This window comes from Leuciscus leuciscus (genome assembly GCF_965113295.1).
Source record: "Leuciscus leuciscus genome assembly, chromosome: 3".
Classification (NCBI taxonomy): Eukaryota; Metazoa; Chordata; class Actinopteri; order Cypriniformes; family Leuciscidae; genus Leuciscus; species Leuciscus leuciscus.
Genome location: NC_138727.1, coordinates 53,401,282 through 53,422,960, shown reverse-complemented (window position 1 = coordinate 53,422,960; position 21,679 = coordinate 53,401,282). Strand labels below are relative to the sequence as shown.

At 38.2% G+C, this 21,679-nt stretch overlaps 1 protein-coding gene across 8 annotated transcripts in view; it reads right to left on the bottom strand.

Moving 5' to 3' along the window:
• The window catches only part of LOC309493628 (complement C3-like), a 528,795-nt gene that overhangs the window by 490,076 nt on the left and 17,040 nt on the right, over positions 1-21,679 (bottom strand). For 6 of the 8 annotated variants that reach the window (XR_014204025.1, XM_082162768.1, XM_082162766.1 and 3 more), the window contains exons 22-26: positions 21,534-21,594; positions 21,353-21,436; positions 8,574-8,777; positions 8,386-8,461; positions 8,082-8,241 (exon numbers count right to left, since the gene is read on the bottom strand). The exons of the other annotated variants lie outside the window; for them this stretch is intronic. Coding sequence is in view for 5 of the 6 variants with exons in the window: in XM_082162768.1 (XP_082018894.1) it covers positions 8,082-8,241; positions 8,386-8,461; positions 8,574-8,777; positions 21,353-21,436; positions 21,534-21,594 (585 nt within the window). In the remaining variant the exon portion in view is untranslated. The remainder of the gene's footprint in view (positions 1-8,081; positions 8,242-8,385; positions 8,462-8,573; positions 8,778-21,352; positions 21,437-21,533; positions 21,595-21,679) is intronic. 8 annotated transcript variants of the gene reach the window in all.

Here is a 21,679-nt window from a genome sequence, read left to right as displayed (position 1 = left end):
GTGCTGGTTTGTGCCGGTTAAATTTTCGTTTGTGCTGCATCGGACTTTAACATATCAGACATAGACAATGACGTCACCAGCCCCCCACACGCTCCAAATTCACCCAAAATAGTCTCGTTCGTTTGTGCTGGTTTGTGCCGGTACAATTTTCGTTTGTGCTGCATCGGACTTTAACATATCAGACACTGAATGAAAGCGAATTATAGCTGGTGACTTCACCAGCCCCCCACCTGCATCTTCGTGAACGCGCGTGCCACAGAGAAATGCACATTTCATACATTAGCAGAGAGCAGTCTGTTTTCTTTCGTTTTGAATTGTTCTGTTTAAAAGTAGACATGTCTGTGATGCAAGTAGGCGCTGAGTTTCGGTTCATTTATGAGACCAGCTGCAGTTCAGGCGCCAAGCGCCTCCATGTCCTGATTATCTATTGTCTGAAATAGGCCTATTTACTTCTTATTTTGCCTATTAAATCCTGGCAATTGGTTGATTAAACGTTGATTAAAATGAAGATACAATTAATACAAAACGAATTTCACCTTAAAGAAAGGCTTTGTGCTTTCTGTTTGAGGTCTCTGTGGAAGTTTTAAAGCAGTCTTTTAGTGCCGCTTTCAGAGCGGTCATGTCCGTAACGGAGTACTGTGCCGTCTGTAACATTGTTTTTTCCTCATAAATGCAAACACGAAAATAAAATAAAACGAATAATTTATGTTCTGCGGAGAGCCAATGTTTCTTCATCCGGTGGTAGTATTACTTTTCGTTTGCGCAGTGTAATTCATAGAATTAGCCTACTAAAAAAAATGTAACGCACATGCATGTCTTGGCTATTTCCCTCATATTAAATATAAAACGCATGAGTAGACTGATATTTTTCTAATGTCTGGACTCCTTTATTAAGGGAGTAGCCTATGGATATATAAACAGACGTTTCAATATATTGGTATTAAGTGCATTTTCTGATAATTTATATTTCAAGTTTTGACTTGCAAATGTCACGTCCATAACGCTGGAATTGATTAATTTTAAAGAATTTATCCTCAACTATTTTTGTAGTGTAAGTCTATGTATTTTCTAATGTTAACTTCAAATAATAGTAATTTGAAGATGTGGTAGCACTGGATCTGGACGGGAAGGATAACTCTGGGAGTTGGAAAGGGTGTGTCGCGATTCTGCCTTCTCACACCGCGACACAGGTTCGTGCATCTGAATGTCGGGATTTTGGCTTCATATTGCATATCGTTACAGCCCTAGTCATTTTAGAATGTTAAGTTCTACTTCTGTAGTTATTTTGGTGAAAGTAACTCAAAAGTAATACAGGATAGCTAATGCATTACAATTCTGAGACAGCCTAATATTGTAAGGTAAATAATTACTTTTAAATAAAAGTAACAAAGTAATCTATAATGTATTACAGTTTGGAAGTAACTTGCACAACACTGCTGATATTGTGAAAAATGATTAGCCTTTAAATAGCCTAGATATTTTCTGTTTTAATGTGATTAAAATGTAATTTATTCCTGTAATGTCCTCCAGTTACTCCAGTTTTCAATGTCACATTATTCTTTAGAAATCATAAGATGTTGATTTTGTGCTCAATTATTATTGGTGCTCACTGCTCAGTTAAGAAAGGCTCTTATTTTTTATCAATGTTTAATACACATTGCGTGTTTTTTTTTTTTTATGTTTAATATTTTTTGTGGAAACCGTGATAATTTTTTCACTTTTGATTAATTTAATGTGTCCTTGCTAAATAAAATTATTATTTTTTTATATACTACTCAACCAAAACCTTTGAATGGTTGTATATCATGGTTTCCAGAAAAAAAAAAGAACAATATTAAGCAGCACATTAGAGCTGTTAGCATCAAATTCATAATACTGAAGACTGGAGTAATGATGCTAAAAATTCAGATTATGGTATGTGTATTTATGACAACGTTCATGTTATTAACAAAACAATATAAGTAAAACACTTAGCCTACCTTGGAGTTTGTGTTATTGCACACATCCTGTGATCCGCAGTAGCCTACTCCGTTAAAAGTTGAAAACGCACAGGATAAATAACAGTTGAGTGAATACTGTGATTTGGTTTGCCGTTTCGGTCTTACCTTGTTACTTCAACTAGCTACTGTTAAAAAAAATATATATAGGCTATATACTTTTTGCAGCACACACGAAGACAAACGATTGAGCATGTTTGGGGTGAATTTGGAGCAGGTGGGGGGCTGGTGAAGTCACCATCTATAATTCGCTTTCATTCAGTGTCTGATATGTTAAAGTCCGATGCAGCACAAACGAAAATTGTACCGGCACAAACCAGCACAAACGAACGAGACTATTTTGGGTGAATTTGGAGCGTGTGGGGGGCTGGTGACGTCATTGTCTATGTCTGATATGTTAAAGTCCGATGCAGCACAAACGAAAATTTTACCGGCACAAACCAGCACAAACGAACGGGCCTATTTTGGGTGAATTTGGAGCGTGTGGGTGGGCTGAGTGACCTCAGAATGACCAAAAAAATATTATTTTAATATCCAAAAAACCGAAGCAGCACAAACGAAACTTTTACAGCACAAACCGGCACTGTAAGCTGCTAAAAGTATTCAGAAAAAGACACTCCACAATTTTTTTAATATTTTTTTTTTTATTGGTTATTTTATTTTATTTTAATACAAAATTAAGCATCAGTCACACGTAGCTTACAGCCAGAGTAGTGACAGTAGGCCTACATTACATATCAGTGCATTGGTGATTATATAAAGACCAAATGTCAATAGCACAAATCTAAAATAAAACATTCCCATATCTAAAGAAAAGAACACTGACAGCTGCAGAGAGACGTCACTGTCACGAATCCAATGTGTTATTTCTAAGGAGGGGGAAAAGATACAATGTTCATCGTAACGACAAACCGGCACAAATCGAGCACAAACGAGCGGCACAGTTTTGCAACGATTTGGACCATATGGGGTGGACAGTTATGTAATTGTACTTAAAAAATTTCTTTTTTAATGTTTAAGAGGGGATCGTAGTTGCAATGTTTCTTTCAACGGCACAAACCGGCACAAATCGAGCACAAACAAATGACACCGGTTTGGTGCGATTTAGATGAGGTGGGGTGGAGAGTGACGTCACTGCCCCGAATTAAATTAGTTATATCTGCGAAAGGAAAACAGATACAGTGTTTGTTTTAACGGCACAAACCAGCACAAACCGAGCACAAACGAATAACACCGGTTTGGAGCAATTTGAAGGACATGGGGTGGAGAGTGACGTCACACAACCCAAAAAATAATGTTCAATATCTCAAACACCAAACCAGCACAAACGCAGCACAAACGAATGGCATAGTTTTGGAAATGATTTCGTTTTATGGGGTGCCAACTTCACGGAGGTTTGTGGAGGCTATTTCTTTAGCGTATGAGGAGCGCAGCCTGCCCTCGTCTCTCCTGATAAGAGCCCATTTGACTAGAGGAGTGCAGGGTTCGTACACATTTTTACCATTAAATTTCCATGACTTTTCCATGACTTAAAGGTAAATATTCATGACATAATGTTCCATAAAATGTCTGTGTATACATGTAAAATAAGTATAAAAATCCATGTTCAAATTTACCACCCCATATCTTGAATAAAATAAATGAACAAGCAATGTTTTAATACAAAATAAATATTTATTCAAATATGCTGGCACAGTAACACAAATAATGTCAAACCCTGACAACTCCTTAGACATTTATTAACGTAAATCCATATGATAATGAACTCCTTGCGGGCGGGTATGGAAGCTTGTTTCCGCCACTGAATAATAAATAAATAATAATAGCGACTTTTTATCTCACAATTGCGAGTTTACATCTCGCAATTCTGACTTTATTTCTCAGAATTGCGAGATATAAAGTCAGAATTGCGTGAAATAAAGTCACAATTGCGTGTTATAAAGTCAGAATTGCGAGATATAAAGTCACAATTGTGAGATATAAAGTCCAATTCTAAGGGAAAAAACCCTAACCCTTTTTTTTTTTTTTTTTACCACAGAATAGTTTATATCTCACAATTCTGACTTTATAACACGCAATTGCGACTTTATATCGTGCAATTCTGACTTTATATCTCCCAATTGCGACTTTATTTCTCAGAATTGTGACTTTATATCCCGGAATTGCGACTTTATATCTCGCAAAAGCGACTTTATTTCTCAGAATTGCGACTTTATTTCTCACAATTCTGACTTCATATCTCGCAATTCTGAGAAAAAAGTCAGAATTGTGAGATAAAAAGTCGCAATTATTATTATTTATTTATTATTCAGTGGCGGAAACAAGCTTCCATAGGCGGGTAACGTTAGTAGCTGATGAAAAATGTATGGAAGCTTGTTTCCGCCACAGAACAAAACATTTTAAAAGATAATTACGACTTTTTATCTCACAATTGCGAGTTTACATCTCGCAATTCTGACTTTCTTTTCTCAGAATTGCGAGATATAAAGTCAGAATTGCGTGAAATAAAGTTGCAATTGCGTGTTATAAAGTCAGAATTGCGAGATATAAAGTCAGAATTGCGTGAAATAAAGTTGCAATTGCGTGTTATAAAGTCAGAATTGCGAGATATAAAGTCAGAATTGCGTGAAATAAAGTCGCAATTGCGTGTTATAAAGTCAGAATTGCGAGATATAGTCAGAATTCTGACTTTTTTTCTCGCAATTGCGACTTTATATCACGCAATTCTGACTTTATAACACATAATTGCGAGTTTTATCTTGCAATTCTGACATCTTTTCTCAGAATTGTGAGATATAAACTCACAATTGTGAGATATAAAGTCCAATTCTAAGGGGGAAAAAGAATAGTTTATATCTCACAATTCTGAATTTATAACACGCAATTTGCGACTTTATATCATGCAATTCTGACTTTATATCTCCCAATTGCGTGTTATAAAGTCAGAATTGCGAGATATAAAATCAGAATTGTGTGTTATAAAGTCAGAACTGCGAGATATAAAGTCAGAATTGCGTGATATAAAGTCGCAATTGCGAGAAAAAAAGTCAGAATTCTGACTTTATAGGACGCAATTGCGACTTTATTTCACGCAAATCTGACTTTATATCTCGCAATTCTGACTTTATAACACGCAATTCTGACTTTATATCTCGCAATTCTGAGAAATAAAGTCAGAATTGCGAGATGTAAACTCGCAATTGTGAGATAAAAAGTCGCAATTATCTTTTAAAATGTTTTATTCTGTGGCGGAAACAAGCTTCCATAAAAATGTGCTTGAAGAGCTCTTTTCCAAAACGCGATAAACGCCATTAAAAAAAACGAGATTGTCCCTATTCACTGCTCCATCAACGTTTCATGCCAAATCGCTATATTTCCTTGTTTAAAATGTAGGCCACTGCAAGATGCAGTTTCTTTCCAAACCGAGAAGCGCCGACCCTATTTTTAGCCTAAACGGATAAATCCTCTCGACTAATCAGAATTCGGTGAACGTTCTATCTTAACAGATCATCATTATAAGTCCTCAAAATGAGTCAAACTAATCATATATTCTCTCTCTCTCTCAATTTTAATTGTTTATTAATAAACAAGTGTTTTCTGTGTCGACTGCAAAGACGAAGTTGACTGACTCGCGATCTTCTTAGTAGTGAACACGCCGGAGAGAAATGCACATTTCATACGGATTAGGCTACATCGTTTTATTTTGTTTTGAATGGTTCTGTTTAAAAGTAGAGATTTCTGTAGATAATAGATATAGGCCTATTTCAGTTTTGTTTAGGTCTGTGAGGCGAGTAGGCTACCTTTTATGCTGAGTTTCGGTTCATGGATGATAGCTTAAGCTCCAGTTCACTCCGGCGCCACTGTGTCGTGATTATATATTTTCTGCTATTTACTTTTTATTTATTAAGCAATTGGTTAATGAAACATATTTAAAAATCAAGATACAATTAATACAAAACGAATTTTTTTGAAAAAGGCTTTGTGCTTTCTGTTTGAGGTCTCTGTGTAAGTTTTAAAGTCTTTTAGTGCCGCATTCAGAGCACTCATTACCGTAATGGAGAACGGTCACGTAACATTGTTTTTTCCTCATAAATGCCAACACGGAAAATAAAAGACAAAATAATTTTTTTTTAAGAAAAAATCATCCATATTAATTTGTATTTATTTTAAATGTTTAACAAAGAGGCAAAAAGTCATCACAATCAAGGGAGAAACATGAAGAAACTTAGCCTATATATGTGCCGTTCGCATAAGGGTCTTTCCCTGACATTAATGCTTGGATAAGACACGTCTCCTTCCATTAATAATAATAATTTGTAGGGCGGTGGCTGAGATATAAACCTACTAACGTCCTCCGTTGCCATGATTTTTGGAATGACTGATCGCGAGAGGAAAAAAATAAGTTTTAGTTGCTTAACATCGGTTAATGGAAACGCCGTCATTTTGCAATAGTTATTTATCGATATTTAGAAGAAAAAAAAAAGTTTTGCTCAAATCTGTAATGGAAAGGCGCATACAGACGGTAGCTAGCCTATAGCTAATATGAAAACGCAAAGCAGCTTATTTTCATTTGAAGCACTGAGCTGAGGACAGCGACACAAGAGCCACACAGGTATTGCTACTTAGTCGCTGTCCTCAGTGCCGCAGAAAAGCGCTGAAACGGACATGAAGGGGAACCCATTTCTTTTGGCCCATCTAGTTTTCTGGAGGCCCACCTACAATCAAAATCCGCCGCAAGTGAGTCACGTGATTCGACTGATCACTCTAACGAAAAAAGTATTGCAATTTGTTTCACCAATATTATTAATTAAACAAATTCAAGTACACGGATATTTTGAAAAACAAATTTCCATGACTTTTCCAAAACTTTCTGAGTTTATTCATTTTCCAAAACTTTTCCAGGCCTGGAAATTGCCATTTTAAAATTCCATGACTTTTCCAGGTTTTTCATGACCGTACGAACCCTGGGAGTGGCTTCCTCCAAAGCCCTGCTATCTGGGGTTTCCCTTTAAGAGGTCTGTGATGCTGCTGGCGGGGACACACTTTTATAAGATATTATAGCTTGGATTTGCCCTCCACGCCACCGGTTTTTCAAGTCCTCTCTTCCTGAGCTGTGCCAGAAAAGCTTCACATCAGGACAGGCACTAGTCAGTGTGGCGCAGTGGGTATTTCGTTCCCCAGTGTCGTCTTCGACGCAGCGCAAGTTCCTTTAGAAGGGAACGTCTCAGGTGACATTTGTAACCCTTGTTCCCTGAGAAGGGAACGAGACGCTGCGTCCCTTTGCCACATCTCCTGAGTGCCTGAGAAAGACTTGCTTCGGCCTATCAGAAGCTAACACTGTTATAAGCCGCGTCCCTTTGTAGCTTCCGCTTACACCGTAACTGATGTCATGACGCAACAACAATCAAGATTGGACTAGTTCCACATGTGCTCAGATGCTATCACGCTGGAGGTGTTCCCCAAGGTGTCATCTTTGACACAGCCCGAGTTCCTTTCTCAGGGAACAAGGGTTACAGACGTAACACGAGACGTTTTCTTGGTTAATAAAAACCATGGAAACATGTTCTGTGAAACAGCTTATTCAGGACAGTAATAAAAACAATGCAATTTTAATAATCCCTCTTTTTTTAAATGGTAAACATGTTGCAGATTCTGCAAGGGTTATGAAAACTTAATTGCATCTTACAGGTCACTGCAATTTTTCCTCCACAGATGACTTCAAATACACATAGGTGTGATTTGGCAAAGAACAAAAAAGCAGGAAAAGTCCCGTTTGTCAGCTTCAGCTAAGAAAAGAAATAGTTCGCCCCACACATCCAAAACTCGACAAATGAATGGACTACTTGCGGAGTGACATGAAGACATGAATCAGAGGCACAAAAAACGTTGACAGCGGTGAGCGGTCATTATGTTTACCAATACCCGAACCGTACTTTGCGCGCGACCCCAAAAAAAGAGAAAAAAAAAAGCGGATTTGCATGATTTACGAGAGCATAATTTTCAGGTGAGAAAAGACGGATTTCCGGATTTATCCGGAAGAATCACACCCCTGAATACAGTCAGTCATAGCCACATTTAACTTACCGCCATCGAACTCGAAAATACAGGTGCATCCTCTCTGAAAGAGCCGTCTGGCTGTTGTTTGTGGAGAACCAGCCACTTGAGGGCGCTGCAGATCACATTTTCATCTAAAGCAATTAAGTTACTGGCCATGGCGAAGACTTTAGCCACATATGCTGTCAGCCTTTAACAAACAGAAAAAAGAGCTAATAAATAACAAGTAATAATATTTTACTAGTAATCTAAATGTCATTAAATAATAACATGACAGGAGAGAGTGGGCATGAAAATAAAAACAAATGCAATTAATTGATTGAAATGAAAATACCATGTGCTGCTCGGCGATGATCTATAGGCAGCGTAGGATCCATCTGATTTGCGATAATGCAGCTGCTGTTGATAACCTTAATACAAAAAATAAATTATATTTATATGTTTTTTATTTGCTTTGTTTTTATTCATTTTTTTCTTTTCAAATCCTAGTCAGTTTCTGTGTATCTGTTGTATCCTGCTGACCTGTGTTGATATGTTTAATGGCTTCACTACGTCGGTCTATTCCAACAGCCTCCCACTGATTGGTGCTGTCCAGATAATGAGTGGCAGTGACAGGTAGAGTCATACTGATCATGTTCTGCTCTCCACATCCACTGGGCTGGACAATAAGGCGACCCATGAAGTCTCCACTGATGGCCTGCTCGACTGTCTGAGAGATCTCTTCACCTGGAAGGAGAAAAAAAGGGAATGGAGGCTGAGAATTCAGCTCTTAAATTATCTTTACAATGAGCTGTAATTTATGCAACACTATCCAACATAGCAACATTGTGACATCCCAGCTAACAGACTGTTGTTATAAGAACGTTCTCCAAATATTCAGTGTTGGTTCTGGGAACGTGAAAAATGTCCAGTTTTCTTGACGTTAGAGGAACTTTAAAAGGTATAATGTTCCTCAAACGTTTTTTCAACTTAATTTTGATTTCAAATACAACATTATAGCAGACATCCCAAGTCTCCCGGAAGTTCCGGGAGTCTCCCGCATATTGATAGCGGCTCCCTGATGCCCGCAAATCAGTTAAAATCTCCCGGAAGCAAGAGCGCGCAAGCGTAGCGCGCGCACGGCAGAGAGAGTGAGCGCGAGACCTTGCGTGTGTGTGCTAGTGTGCGTGTGTGCCTCGGGATTTTATCTCTACTCTCGAACCGAATAATCATCATGAAATAACCTGTTTCACTGAGGTGTTTGGTGTTTTTAGCCCCTAACGGCGCCTTCCAGGCAGCGAGGGGATGGGTAGGTTTAAGGTTGAGGTTAGGGTTAGCTGCCTGGTAGGAGCCATTGGGGGCTAAAAACACCATCGAGCTTTCACTGATGTCATTGGAATTTAACAATTGTGTTGTTCCATTACTATTTTCACATCACAAACCCTGTGTTACTGTAGCATGAGATCTAGCAATATTATAACAATCATTATTATATTATACAGAATTTTAAATCAAAATCAGGTTGAAAGAACGTTTGAGGAACATTATACTATACATTATTTTAAAACACGTTCTTCTAACGTCAAGAAAACTGGATTTTTTTCACGTTCCCAGAACCAACACTAAATATTTGGAGAACGTTCTTATAACAAAAAGCTGTTAGCTGGGGTCCTATATCCGGCCCACATCTGGCACACATTATAAATAAATCAACAGGTAACCATCATCACCTGATCTAGTTTCACTTTAGCTTTCTTTGCTGCTGCAAATGTCTTTGACAAACACACTGTCACAGCATGCAGCCAAAAAAAAAAAAAAAAAGTTAAGAGCGCACTTAATGGAAATACTAATCACTGTTATGGTGACTTCAAATGAAACAGAGTTAAACCTCTGTTAATTCTCAATAAAAACTTCTGTAGACGTCTGCCAGAAATAAAGTCAGTCTGGTTAGTAATAAGTGAAGCTGTAATGATGGATTTCTAATAGGACTGAATTCAAGAATTTGAACCTGCAATAAAACTCACTAATCTGAAGAAGAGATCTAAGGGACAGAGAGCACAACAAAACGGGCCCAAACTCCGCCTGCTAAAAGTGGTACCGCCAGACCCGGAGATCGGCTGAATGGATTCGAAAACAGTAAAACTCAACTGTTTAACTCTGGGGGAGTTGTAAAATGTGTTCCAAAAAAAGTGGAGTATCCCTTTAAGCAAGTCCAACCAATTAGATTTTACAGTGGTATGCTGACTATTTTAAACTATTTTTGATATTGCATTTTGAATTATGTTTGTATTTTATGCTGATCAGTTTTGTGTTTTCTTTTTAATCCTTTTAATTGATGTTTAACTCTGCCTGGCAAAATAAATGTTACATCTTGATTTATTCTGAAGTATTATGAATTCGTAGCATTATTTTCGTAGATTATAAGGAGGCTGGTGCTACCGCAGATCTGTGTCCAGGATAGGTCAAACTAAAGGCGCATGTATGAACAGAGCAGTATGCTTCACCTTTTATGTCAAATTCTAACATTCAAATTAAATTCTATTAGAATAATTACACAATACCACTGTTACCAGTCAAATTAAATAATTAAATTAAAATGGCATCAGATCTGGTATTAATATATTTACACTGCATTTACAATTGCATAAATAAAGCTATGAGATCGTTAAAATTAGAAATTAGTTCATATTTAACATTCTAATTAAAGGGTACTTTAAATGTGAAATTAAAACTGCCAGTAGGTGGCGGCAAGTCACTGTCTTAAGTGAGTTGAGGGAGTCATTCATTCAACCGATTTGATCAAAAGGCTGATTCATTCGGGAAAGAAGCAAGTGGTTGTTCATTGAATCACTAAATTGATTCGTTCAAAACGCGGATTCTATAAAAAAAAAAAAATCATCGCTGTCTGTTGCATTGAGACTCTGCTATGGCTTCATTTTGAAATTCTCATCACCGAAATAAAGGGAAAACAAACAATACTGACAACATTGTTTATAAAATGTAACTCACAATGTTAATTTATTGTTAATTTAACTGTTATATAAAATAAAAGTCACATTTGCAATTGTGCATGGGAAAACGGAACTCTTGCTGATGTGATATTGTAGGCCTATGATAACAACATAATATGATATAAATATGAGACAAAAACTCATTTGGGAACAGACCTATAACCATACACATCACGCAGTGAAAGCACGAGATACAAAGGCGATGTCAGCTCGCAGTGCCTCGTACATCGTTAAAACAATCATTACAATATCATAATAGACAATACACATTGCACACCACTACGCACATAAAGAATGAACTTAGAATTGAACTGACATTTACCAACTTGCTTCTCCTTCTCTCCTCCTGTTTCGCGTGTAGGAGACAGACGTAATGCTGCCGCGAATGTAACGCGCAATGTCACATGAACAAGCAAATCCACAATGAAAGAATGATAAATAAAAAAGTACGCTAATTAGATGGTTCTAATTTGGAAAACATTTAGATATGTCTAAGTCAAATTGCCATCAAAAATGTAAGACCTTTCATATGTAAAAAATAAGACTTAAGACTTTTTATGGCCTTAAATTTTACAAATATAATTTAAAAATCTAATTTAAGACTTAAGACTTAAGAATCCACGGACACCCTGTTGGAATAATGAGCAAATTTTAGCCTGGTACGCTACCGAGGGGAGATAATTAGAAACTAAAACTCCTTTTCGGTAAATTCTTGTCGCGATCGTCTATTTGCTACGGCGAAATGATTTGGCAACTATTGCTGAAAACGAACGCATGATTGCAAACATAAAAGAACTAGAAACAACGCGATCAGATGAGTTGAAAAAACTCTGAGCACAGGTCTAAGCATCCGTGTATGATAAACAAACTTGGGCAAGACCGGTATCTTTGATACCAATCTCTAGAATCTGTAAAACCGCATTTTTCCATCTTAAAAATATATCTAAATTACGTCATATGCTCTCATTGACAAATGTGGAACAATTAGTTCATGCGTTCATGACCTCAAGGCTAGATTATTGTAATGCTCTACTGCAGTGGTTCTCAAAGTGTGGTACGCGTACCACTAGTGGTACCCAGGCTCTCTCTAGTGGTACGCAGAGGAAACACTAAATTTCGATCTCACCGGTGTGAGTAGAACGTGATCAACTGCTAAATTCAAACTGTGCTTTTTTTCCAACTAACGTGATCATTATAAAGGCGATTCAATGCTATAGCTAACAAATTTGTGAATATTTTGAATAAAAAAATAAAAGCAGATCATCAGTCATTGAGTGGTTGTGGTCGCGTGACAAGCAATGACGCGTCACCATGGAAACAAAGTGATACGCTCTATAACGGTCGCCTTGAAAAGCTTACGCTTGGGGAGCAGCTGAATTTTTTTAACTTAAGTGTGTGAAAAGGTTAAATATAAATGAATGTTAAGTGGATGATTAAATTATGAAAAGTTCAAAACTGCTATTGTGGCTTCAATCTGGCAAGAGAAGTTTGGATCAGGAGGAGAATGTTTCAAATACAAGAACTGAAGAGGATGAGAGTAAACCTAGCACAAGTGCTAACAACAGTGTACTTTTAAGTACAATACATTTTCATTTAATCTGTAAGTTTTTATTTCACTTTTAGGTGTAATACATTTTAATTTAATCATAAAAAAAATTACCTGTATGTAAGGCAAGGCAAGGCAAGGCAAGTTTATTTATATAGCACATTTCATACACAATGGCAATTCAAAGTGCTTTACATAGAAGAAATTAAAATAATGAAAAGAAATAAGAATAATTAAAACAGTTTAGAAAAATAAAATAAAATACAGTCTTTTTAAAAAATAAAAAAAGAATATTATTATAGATCTTTCCTTCAAAGGATTCCCTTAAGACTTAAATCTTTCAACCTTCTTTTAACCTTCAATCTTCTTACGACTTCCATCTATCAACTTTCCTTTAACTTTCTTTTCTCCCTCATTTACTCACACGTTCTTTTCACTTTCTTTAGCACTTTAGCACTGCGTTCACATTCTTTCTCAGACGAAAACTTTAATATCGTCATTTAAATACTGTTCTACTTTCAAACCCACATTAATACACGTCACTTTCACATTATCACCTTCTGAGTGGGCATTTACAGTTACGGGCTAAATGCCCTGCTGACATAGGAGAAATTAAAATAATTAAAAGAAATAAGAATAATTAAAACAGTTTAGAAAAATAGAGTAAAATACAGTACAGTACAAACAGTCGGACGAACAGCGGCACAGTGCTCATTCAGTAAATGCATAGCTAAACAGATGTGTTTTGAGTCTGGATTTGAATGTGACCACTGTAGGAGCACATCTGATCTCTTCTGGAAGCTGGTTCCAGCTGCGGCTGGCATAATAGCTAAAAGCGGACTCGCCATGTTTAGAGTGAACCCTTGGTATTTCTAGCTGATATGATCCTAATGATCTGAGTGATCTGTTGGGTTTATATTCAGTGAGCATATCTGCCATGTATTGAGGTCCTAGGCCATTGAATGATTTATATACCAGTAATAATACTTTAAAATGAATCCTAAATCTGACTGGGAGCCAGTGTAAAGACCTGAGGACTGGTGTGATATGTTCATATTTTCTGGTTCTGCTCAGAATCCTGGCGGCAGCGTTCTGTATGAGCTGCAACTGTCTTATGGTCTTTTTGGGAAGGCCAGTGAGGAGTCCATTACAATAATCCACCCTGCTGGTGATGAAAGCATGCACAAGTTTCTCTAAGTCTTGTCTGGAAACAAAGCATCTAATTCTTGCAATATTTTTCAGATGATAGTATGCTGATTTAGTTATTGCTTTGACATGACTACTGAAACTAAGGTCTGACTCTAGTGTCACACCAAGATTCCTGACTTGATGTTTAGTTGTTTGACCCCTAGAGTGAAGGTATGCGTTCACCTTGAGAACTTCCTCTTTGTTTCCAAACGCAATAACTTCAGTTTTGTCTTTGTTTAATTGAAGAAAGTTTTGACACATCCAACTGTTGACTTCATCAATGCATTGGCACAGGGAGTCAATTGGGCTGTAATCCTAAGCAGCACACAGTGCAGTGTTGATGTTAAAACTGTGTTGTTACAGTGTTTAAGGCCATCCTTAAAAATATTTTGGTTTGCAGTAACAGCAAAAAAAAAGAAAAAAGGGTCAGTAGGTAGGTCTATATTTTTTTTTTTTTCAAGATTCAATGAAAAAAAAAAATGTGTCATGATGATTACATAGGTATGAATTTAAACTAATTTGCATATCGTGACGTCACTGACTGGGTCAGAATCAAGAAAGAAGCCACTATATCAACTAAAGTGGATTTTCAGAGGGAAACAAATAAATTAAATTGACTTTAGAATTCACAAAATGACAGTTAATTGCATTAACATGCAATGTAATACCTATATGAAAAAAACATGTTAATGTGTTACATTAACAATGCATTTAGTTTTTCACCGATGTCTAGGGGCTGTTTACACCAGGCCACTTCATGCGTTTTCTCAGATCGGATTGCTGTCTGATTTATCAAAACGATTCCATTTACACCTGGTTAACTTACATGTATTTTTTTGCGGATATAAATCCGATCTTCAATTCCCGCTATATGCAGATTTAATGGAGTGCACGTCACCGAAAGCAACAGTTATGAGATGCATTATTTTATTGATCATCAGCTAAAATTTCCGAATCAAAGCCCGCAATAAGAGAAAGCGGAAACAGCCCTGGTAAGATCATTTCGTTTCTTTACATTTAATAAAGATGATTGTGTGTTAAGCGTCAGCGACTTTCACTTTGATTTGCGAAAGTTTGCACGTTGGCTTGATGAATAGATGGCCAGCTGCTCATCTGCGGTGATGCGTGTTGCAGTAGCGTCGTCATATCTGACTATAACATTACATATAGCCTATAACACGCTCTCACGTTTATTTTTTAATAAACCCTATTCAACAACATATAAAAATGAAATAATCTTTAGAGTAATTTGATAAAGCCGCAGCCATCATTACCAAGCGTGAACCATTGACAGTGAATGAAACGAAGCGAACTTCGCTGCCTGAAGGCCGTAGTGTGACATGCGTAAATCAATGGTGTAAACATAATCATAGATGACGCGCCACAGGTTTTTATTTAAAAGAAAGAACGTAGCTTATGTTTGTATGTAGGTCTAGGCAATTTATATTCACAATACTTAATAACTAATATTATTTTATTGCATTTGTATTAGTTGTTTGAAGAGTTAAAAAAAAAAATCGGTCGGTCTTAACGCAAGTTTACAACCGGCAAGTCGGTCGGACTAAAAGGGAAAAAAATAATAATAATTGGGTCAGTACTAAATTGACGGTCGGTCGGGTTACGGCAAACAAGAATATTTTTAAGGATGGCCTAAAGTGGCTGACAACAATAAATATTCTTATTATAAATAAAACTGCCTGTTTTTTGAGCTGTGCATAACTGTAGCTGAATAGTTAGGCCTACTACGCTACTGTATTTTAATATTGGTCATTATGGTGGTACTTGGAGAGCCAAATATTTTCTGAGGTGGTACTTGGTGTAAAAAGTTTGAGAACCACTGCTCTACTGGGTGGTTGCCCTGCACGCTTAAACAAATTACAGCTGGTCCAAAACGCAACAGCTCGAGTTCTTACCAGAACCAGGAAGTATGACCATATTAGCCCAGTTCTGTCAACACTGCATTGGCTCCCTATTAAACATTGTATACATTTTAAAATATTGCTGATTACTTACAAAGCACTAAATGGTTCATCTCCCCAGTACTTGAGCGAGCTCTTAACGCATTATAGTCCTTCACGTCTATTGTGATCTCAAAATTCCGGCCAGAATATCAAAATCGACCGCTGGTGGTAGACCCTTCTCCTATTTGGCACCAAAACTTTGGAACAGTCTTCCTAACATTGTCCGGGAAGCAGACACACTCTGTCAGTTCAAAGCTAGACTAAAAACACATCTCTTTGACCTAGCATTCACATAACACATTATAGACTTCTATAATTCAATGTTAGGCTGCATAGATCAGGTCAGCCGGAACTGGGAATACTTCCCATAAATCCTGATGTACTCGTTACATCATAAGAAGAATGGCGTCTATGCTAATATTAGTCTGTCTGTTTATCCCGAGGTTTACAGCAGTCCACCGGATCCAGGCCGTATCCAGATCTGATGAAGGACCTGATGCAGTCCTGAAGTGTCAACTAGCCTCCCTCCCATCCCTTTACCTCTCTACAGATGAAGCGTTGTCGGGATAATTCCGTTTCGCGTGGTTATGCGGAGGCAATAAAAATTCTGTATTATATATTATAAGGCCAGGCAAGTAGTTTGTTGAGAGTTGATTTGTAGGGAAGGACTACACGCCCTGCGCACATATATTCAAACGCGCATACCTATAGACTGAACTCGTAATGTGCATGTGCACGCCATCGGCGTTCTCACTGGTTCGCGTTTTTGAAGTTTGCGCAGAAAGAACTTTAGAGTTTTCTGTTACGACGGTGTCGTGTTAGCGGCCCCTAAGTTAATAACTAATGATCGTTGCGACGGAAGTCAATCAATCAAAACTAACTTTAGCTGGACAATAACTTTATTCTAGAGCTGCTATAAATCCCAAAAAATCTCTGTTACTTTAATTTCCTATTATCAATGTAAAGCCGCTTTGGAAAAATCTACATTGTTAAAAGCGCTATATAAATGAAGATGACTTGACTGAGCGACGCGATGGGAACACAAATTAAAAAGCTTGAAAAGAAGCTCCAAGTAGATAAACAATACACATCCGTGCTCGAGAGTGCTGCGGTTCTGCAGGCTTTCCCATAGCTGCAGTTAAGCTAGCGGCGATAAATTCTAAAATTGGTGGCGATGTATACAGTGATAGCGACAAAGATTATATGGTTTCAGCTCTACTGAGCAGCATCCAAGATCAGTTGTAACTGAGAGAAGCTCGTAGCCAGTCTCCAAGGGCACACTGTAGTCTGGTGGTGCGCGACCAGAACCAGCGAGTGAGATGTATTATCGTCCAAATAGACCCGAAGAGCCGAAACACTGCAGTCCCATAAGGACTCGAAGTAAATCTGGTGCATTTCTCCGAAGACAATGAATAACGCAGATGATGAAGTCACTACCATTAGCCGTCCTTTAACTTGCGAAGAATGCACATGATGCCAAGGAAAGACCCTTTTCAACCCTACTGGGACAACTTTATGGCCTCAGTGTACAAGTAAGAGCCTAGAGATGTTTGGCAAGTAGCCCTCCTTACTATTCCAGCCGAGCTAAAACCAAAAATGTCGCATGAATTGAGATCTGGAGAAATTATAATCAAACAGGAAGATGAGGATGAAAATGAGGTTTACGAAAGATTGAGGGAGACTCTATTAGAGTTAAGGGGACCAACACACACTGAGTGGAACAGAGCATTCAGGGTTAGAGGATGCACAGCGTGACCAGGAAGTTTTACTTCAACTCCTGAAAAATAATGCAGGTCCTCATATACAGCAGGCGCTAGTCCATGGAGCCGATCCATCCGAGAATACCTACCGGTCACTGGTGGATTGGGCTTCTAAAATAGAAACTAGACTAAAGCAAAGTAAAGCACGCTCTGTTGCAACAACACAATGGCTAGCTGAAGGAAAATGAACCAAAAAATTCGACCTAAAGCCCAAATCTCACCCCTTCTGTTACTTCTGCAGAAAAAATAAATCACATTACTCAAGATTGTTTCAGATTAAGAAGGGCCAGAAATAAATCAAAAGATACACTCTAAAGCTGACAATGAAATTCTTAAGCGGTTAGAGAATTTGATCATACAAAACAACTCCTCAGGGAGTAGCCCAAAACAAACGGAAGAACAATCTAAAAATCTGAATAACCCGTACAGCAACCTTCAAGCAGACCTCGCTGACCTGTTAGCAAAATTCAAACCCCAATAGGGGTGCATGGCCTCCGTTGCTATAGGAAGCGTTATCACAAGCGGAAACTGAATAATAAAAAGGAGCCAAACTTGGAGGCCGGTTAGTTAACATTCTTATTGATACCGGAGCCGCTTGTTCTTGCACAAACATTCCGTTACCACTAAGCACGCAAACAATTCAAATGAAAGGTATAGGCGATACTTTGATGACAGCAACTCAAACTAAATCGGTTCACCTCGATTTAGGCATGGTAGTGTTAAAAGAGCCATTCTGGTATTTACCAGATAACAGCGAAGGAACTGTATTGGGAATGGACATTATGAGAAAACATGGCTTTGTAATTCATTGCTTTAAAAAAACAAATTGAAGTGCAAACAAACAAAATGGCAAAGAAATGCCTGCCTCAAGGTAGGGCCAACATCATGTCCATATCCAGTACAGATCCAACTCAACTTCTTATCAACAAACACAGCGATGTTTGGGCTAATCATGAAGACGACTGTGGCCTCGTTGATTTTGAAGTATGCATTGAGGGGGGGCCCCCTCCCCCACAATATTGCATCAAGCCAGAGGCAGAGGTCGCTGTTCATGAGATAGTGAAACATCTTGAGATTAGAGGCATAGTTCGGCGATGCAGTTCAACTACAAAAAAAGGTAAATGCCGTCTTTGCATTGATTATCAGCGTCTCAACAAAGTTCTGCCTAAAGCAACAGCTATAGTGGCAAATCCAGCTACAATCTTATCACAAGTTTCAACCAATGCTTCGTGGTTTACAGTGCTTGACATCGAAAATGTTTTTTGGTCTATTAAAGTCAAACGAGAAGACCAATGGAAACTAGCATTTAGGCCCAATCCCAATTCTATTTTATACCCCTTCGCCTACCCCTAACCCTTCGCCTACCCCTTACCCTTGCCCCTTGAAACAGAGTGGTAAGGCGTAGGGGTGAAAATATTCCCCTAAGAAATGGGACACCACTACTACACCGTTACACGTCATTATATGTCGTTGCTAGCGCCTACGTCACAGGATATGCGCCAATGTTTATCACAAACTTCCAAGATGCCGTCGTCAGCTAGTCTTGCGTGAGTTACAGCTATTTTTTTAGTTTTTTCTGAAGTTCGCAGAAAACAACGGAGATGACGATATCTTCGACGCCTAATGGTGCGTTCACACCGGACGCGAATAGCGCGTCAGGCGCGAGTGATTTCGCGTTTACTCGCGTCTGGAGGTCTTGCGGCGCGAATGAGGCGTTTAGTGCGGCGCGGTGGACGCGAATTCGCCTCATTCGCGCGTTTGTTAACGAACTTTAGCGATTTTTTTTGCAACCGTTTATTTGAATAACATGACCGTAAATATGAACACAAGATTGAATATGACAAAGAAAATGATTATTGGCAGTCATGTTGCCTCTGTAGCCGGTGTATGCAGTGACATTTCTCATAGCCCTTCGTTTGAAGTGTGGTCCCGAAAAATCTTCGTTTGAAGGGCTATCTGGCCCTTCCCCCTAGCCCTCCCCTCCAACCAAAAGAGAATTGAGACAACCCTACCCCTTCACGTGCACACGCAAAACAGAGGGGAAGGGGAAAGTGAAGGGGTAAGGGGTAGAACGAATGCCGCAGGGCCTTCACAACAGCCCAGCCATTTTTCATCGAGCTGTGGCAGATGTGCTCAGTCCCTTACTAGGAACTGGCAAAGTAGTTCACTATGTAGACGACATACTGATAGCCACAGAGGAACCACTTGAGAACCACTTGCAGTTGGTTGACGAAGTGTTACAGATGCTAAGTGACGCAGGCTTTAAAATGAACAAAAATGAATTATGATCTTTTTCCTTCATAGCACAGTCACTGCAATTCCATGGAGGCCAGATGGACAGTATCTGGACCCACCTGCATCAAATTGGGACAATGAGTCACACTCACACACACCCTAGGATGCCGTAGATGGGTATGGAAATATACTAAAGGGGCCATTCACATCATACATTCCAGTCACATACAAAGAAATAGTCACATGGCCCCCCGGATTAGCACCGGAACCAAATTATGTAAAAAAAAAAAGCTGTTCTACCCATCTTACAGACAAAAACATCACAAGCTACACACGAGCGCCACAATATCACAATAACATTACCGCCTGGTACCAACTTAAAGAATTCACACATTCAAATATTGGTAGCATGCACACACTATAGCTGTGTCTGAAACCGCTCACTCGTTCACTCATTCACTAATCCCTACAAAGTGAATGGCAGTTGAGTGCACTACATCAGCAAAGAGTGAACGAAAATGAGTGAGCGAATTCGGACGCTGACATAATCATCACGCGCCAGAGAGCTCGGACAATTTCGTCATAAACATTACTTACCCATCTTTGAAATTTCCTTTTTTGGCTGTATGAATTGTATGTAACAATTGTGTGTAGCCTATGTATTTTTCACGTTTATTGCGTTATTTGATTTAAAAAAAGACTTGCTTGTCATATTTATTTACTTTTTACATTTATATGTGAAAATAAAAGAGAACAAAACACTACACAACACATTTGTTTATTCAAATATAGATATAACGGTATATAAATAAATAAATAAACACATAAAACTGTCCAAAAAACCCCCCTCCATTATTTAAACATTACTTTCATTACTTTTGCGGGGTTTCCAGTCAGTCAAATGATTGTTTTCTATCTCGCGTGCGCCGTTGCTATGGTGACATTGTTGCCGTCCGTTATATTTATTTTTCATTCGCGCTCTAACGCCTTATCGTGTTGGATTGTGGGAAATAGTGTCTCAGCAAGTGTACATCGGATGTACACTCGAATTCAGAGAGGATTGTGGGTAAAAGTAGTGAACGAAAGTAGGGAATGATGTCGTTCACTCAGAATTCGGACACCACTACAAAATGGCCGACACCCTAAATAGTGCACTATATAGTGGATAGGGAGCGATTTCAGACACAGCTTATATGAAAATAACAACAATGGCATGGATTCAAAAAAAATTTATTCCACTAAGGATCTCAAACCAACCACATATAGGTGCACACATACTACAACGCATAACAATACACATTTAAAGTTTACTGAACTTCTTTTTAATCTAACAAATAAGGTATCCAACAATAATTTAAAAACATTTGTTTGGACTGGCCGAAAAGAAGGAACATACTGTGTGGGAAAATGTGAGGCAAATATAGATAATTATACTAGCCCTCACAATTGTTCATGGACTTTACATCATTGCTTTAATTTAACCACCTGCGATTACCAAAAACCCACACAGTGTCCAAAATTGTATACGACCCCAGGTTTCAGTTTTCTTTAAACAAAAACTGCACAACTATACATGACAGAAATAATCACTACATATTCTTAAAAACATATTTTTCCTTACCAGCAATCGAGATGTAGGTGTTAGCAGGTGTGTCTGGAACCCGATCAGCTTGTGTTTCAGCTCTAATAACTATAGGTTTTTCCCCTGTTTCATTTGGGATAAAGAACAGGAAGATGAAGGAAGAGTCATGAGCTGATCAGATGTTGTACAGTTTTGGTGAGTCTTGAGCAGGGAATCTCACCATTCTTAGCAGGATTGAGTTCCACAATAGCGCTTTGTAGTGGAAACAGCACACCCTCAGACTGAAAGAGACAGAGTAAATTAACTACCTGTGGTAATCTAGTTTATCTATTTAAAAAAATATGACAAATATCTATTATCATTATA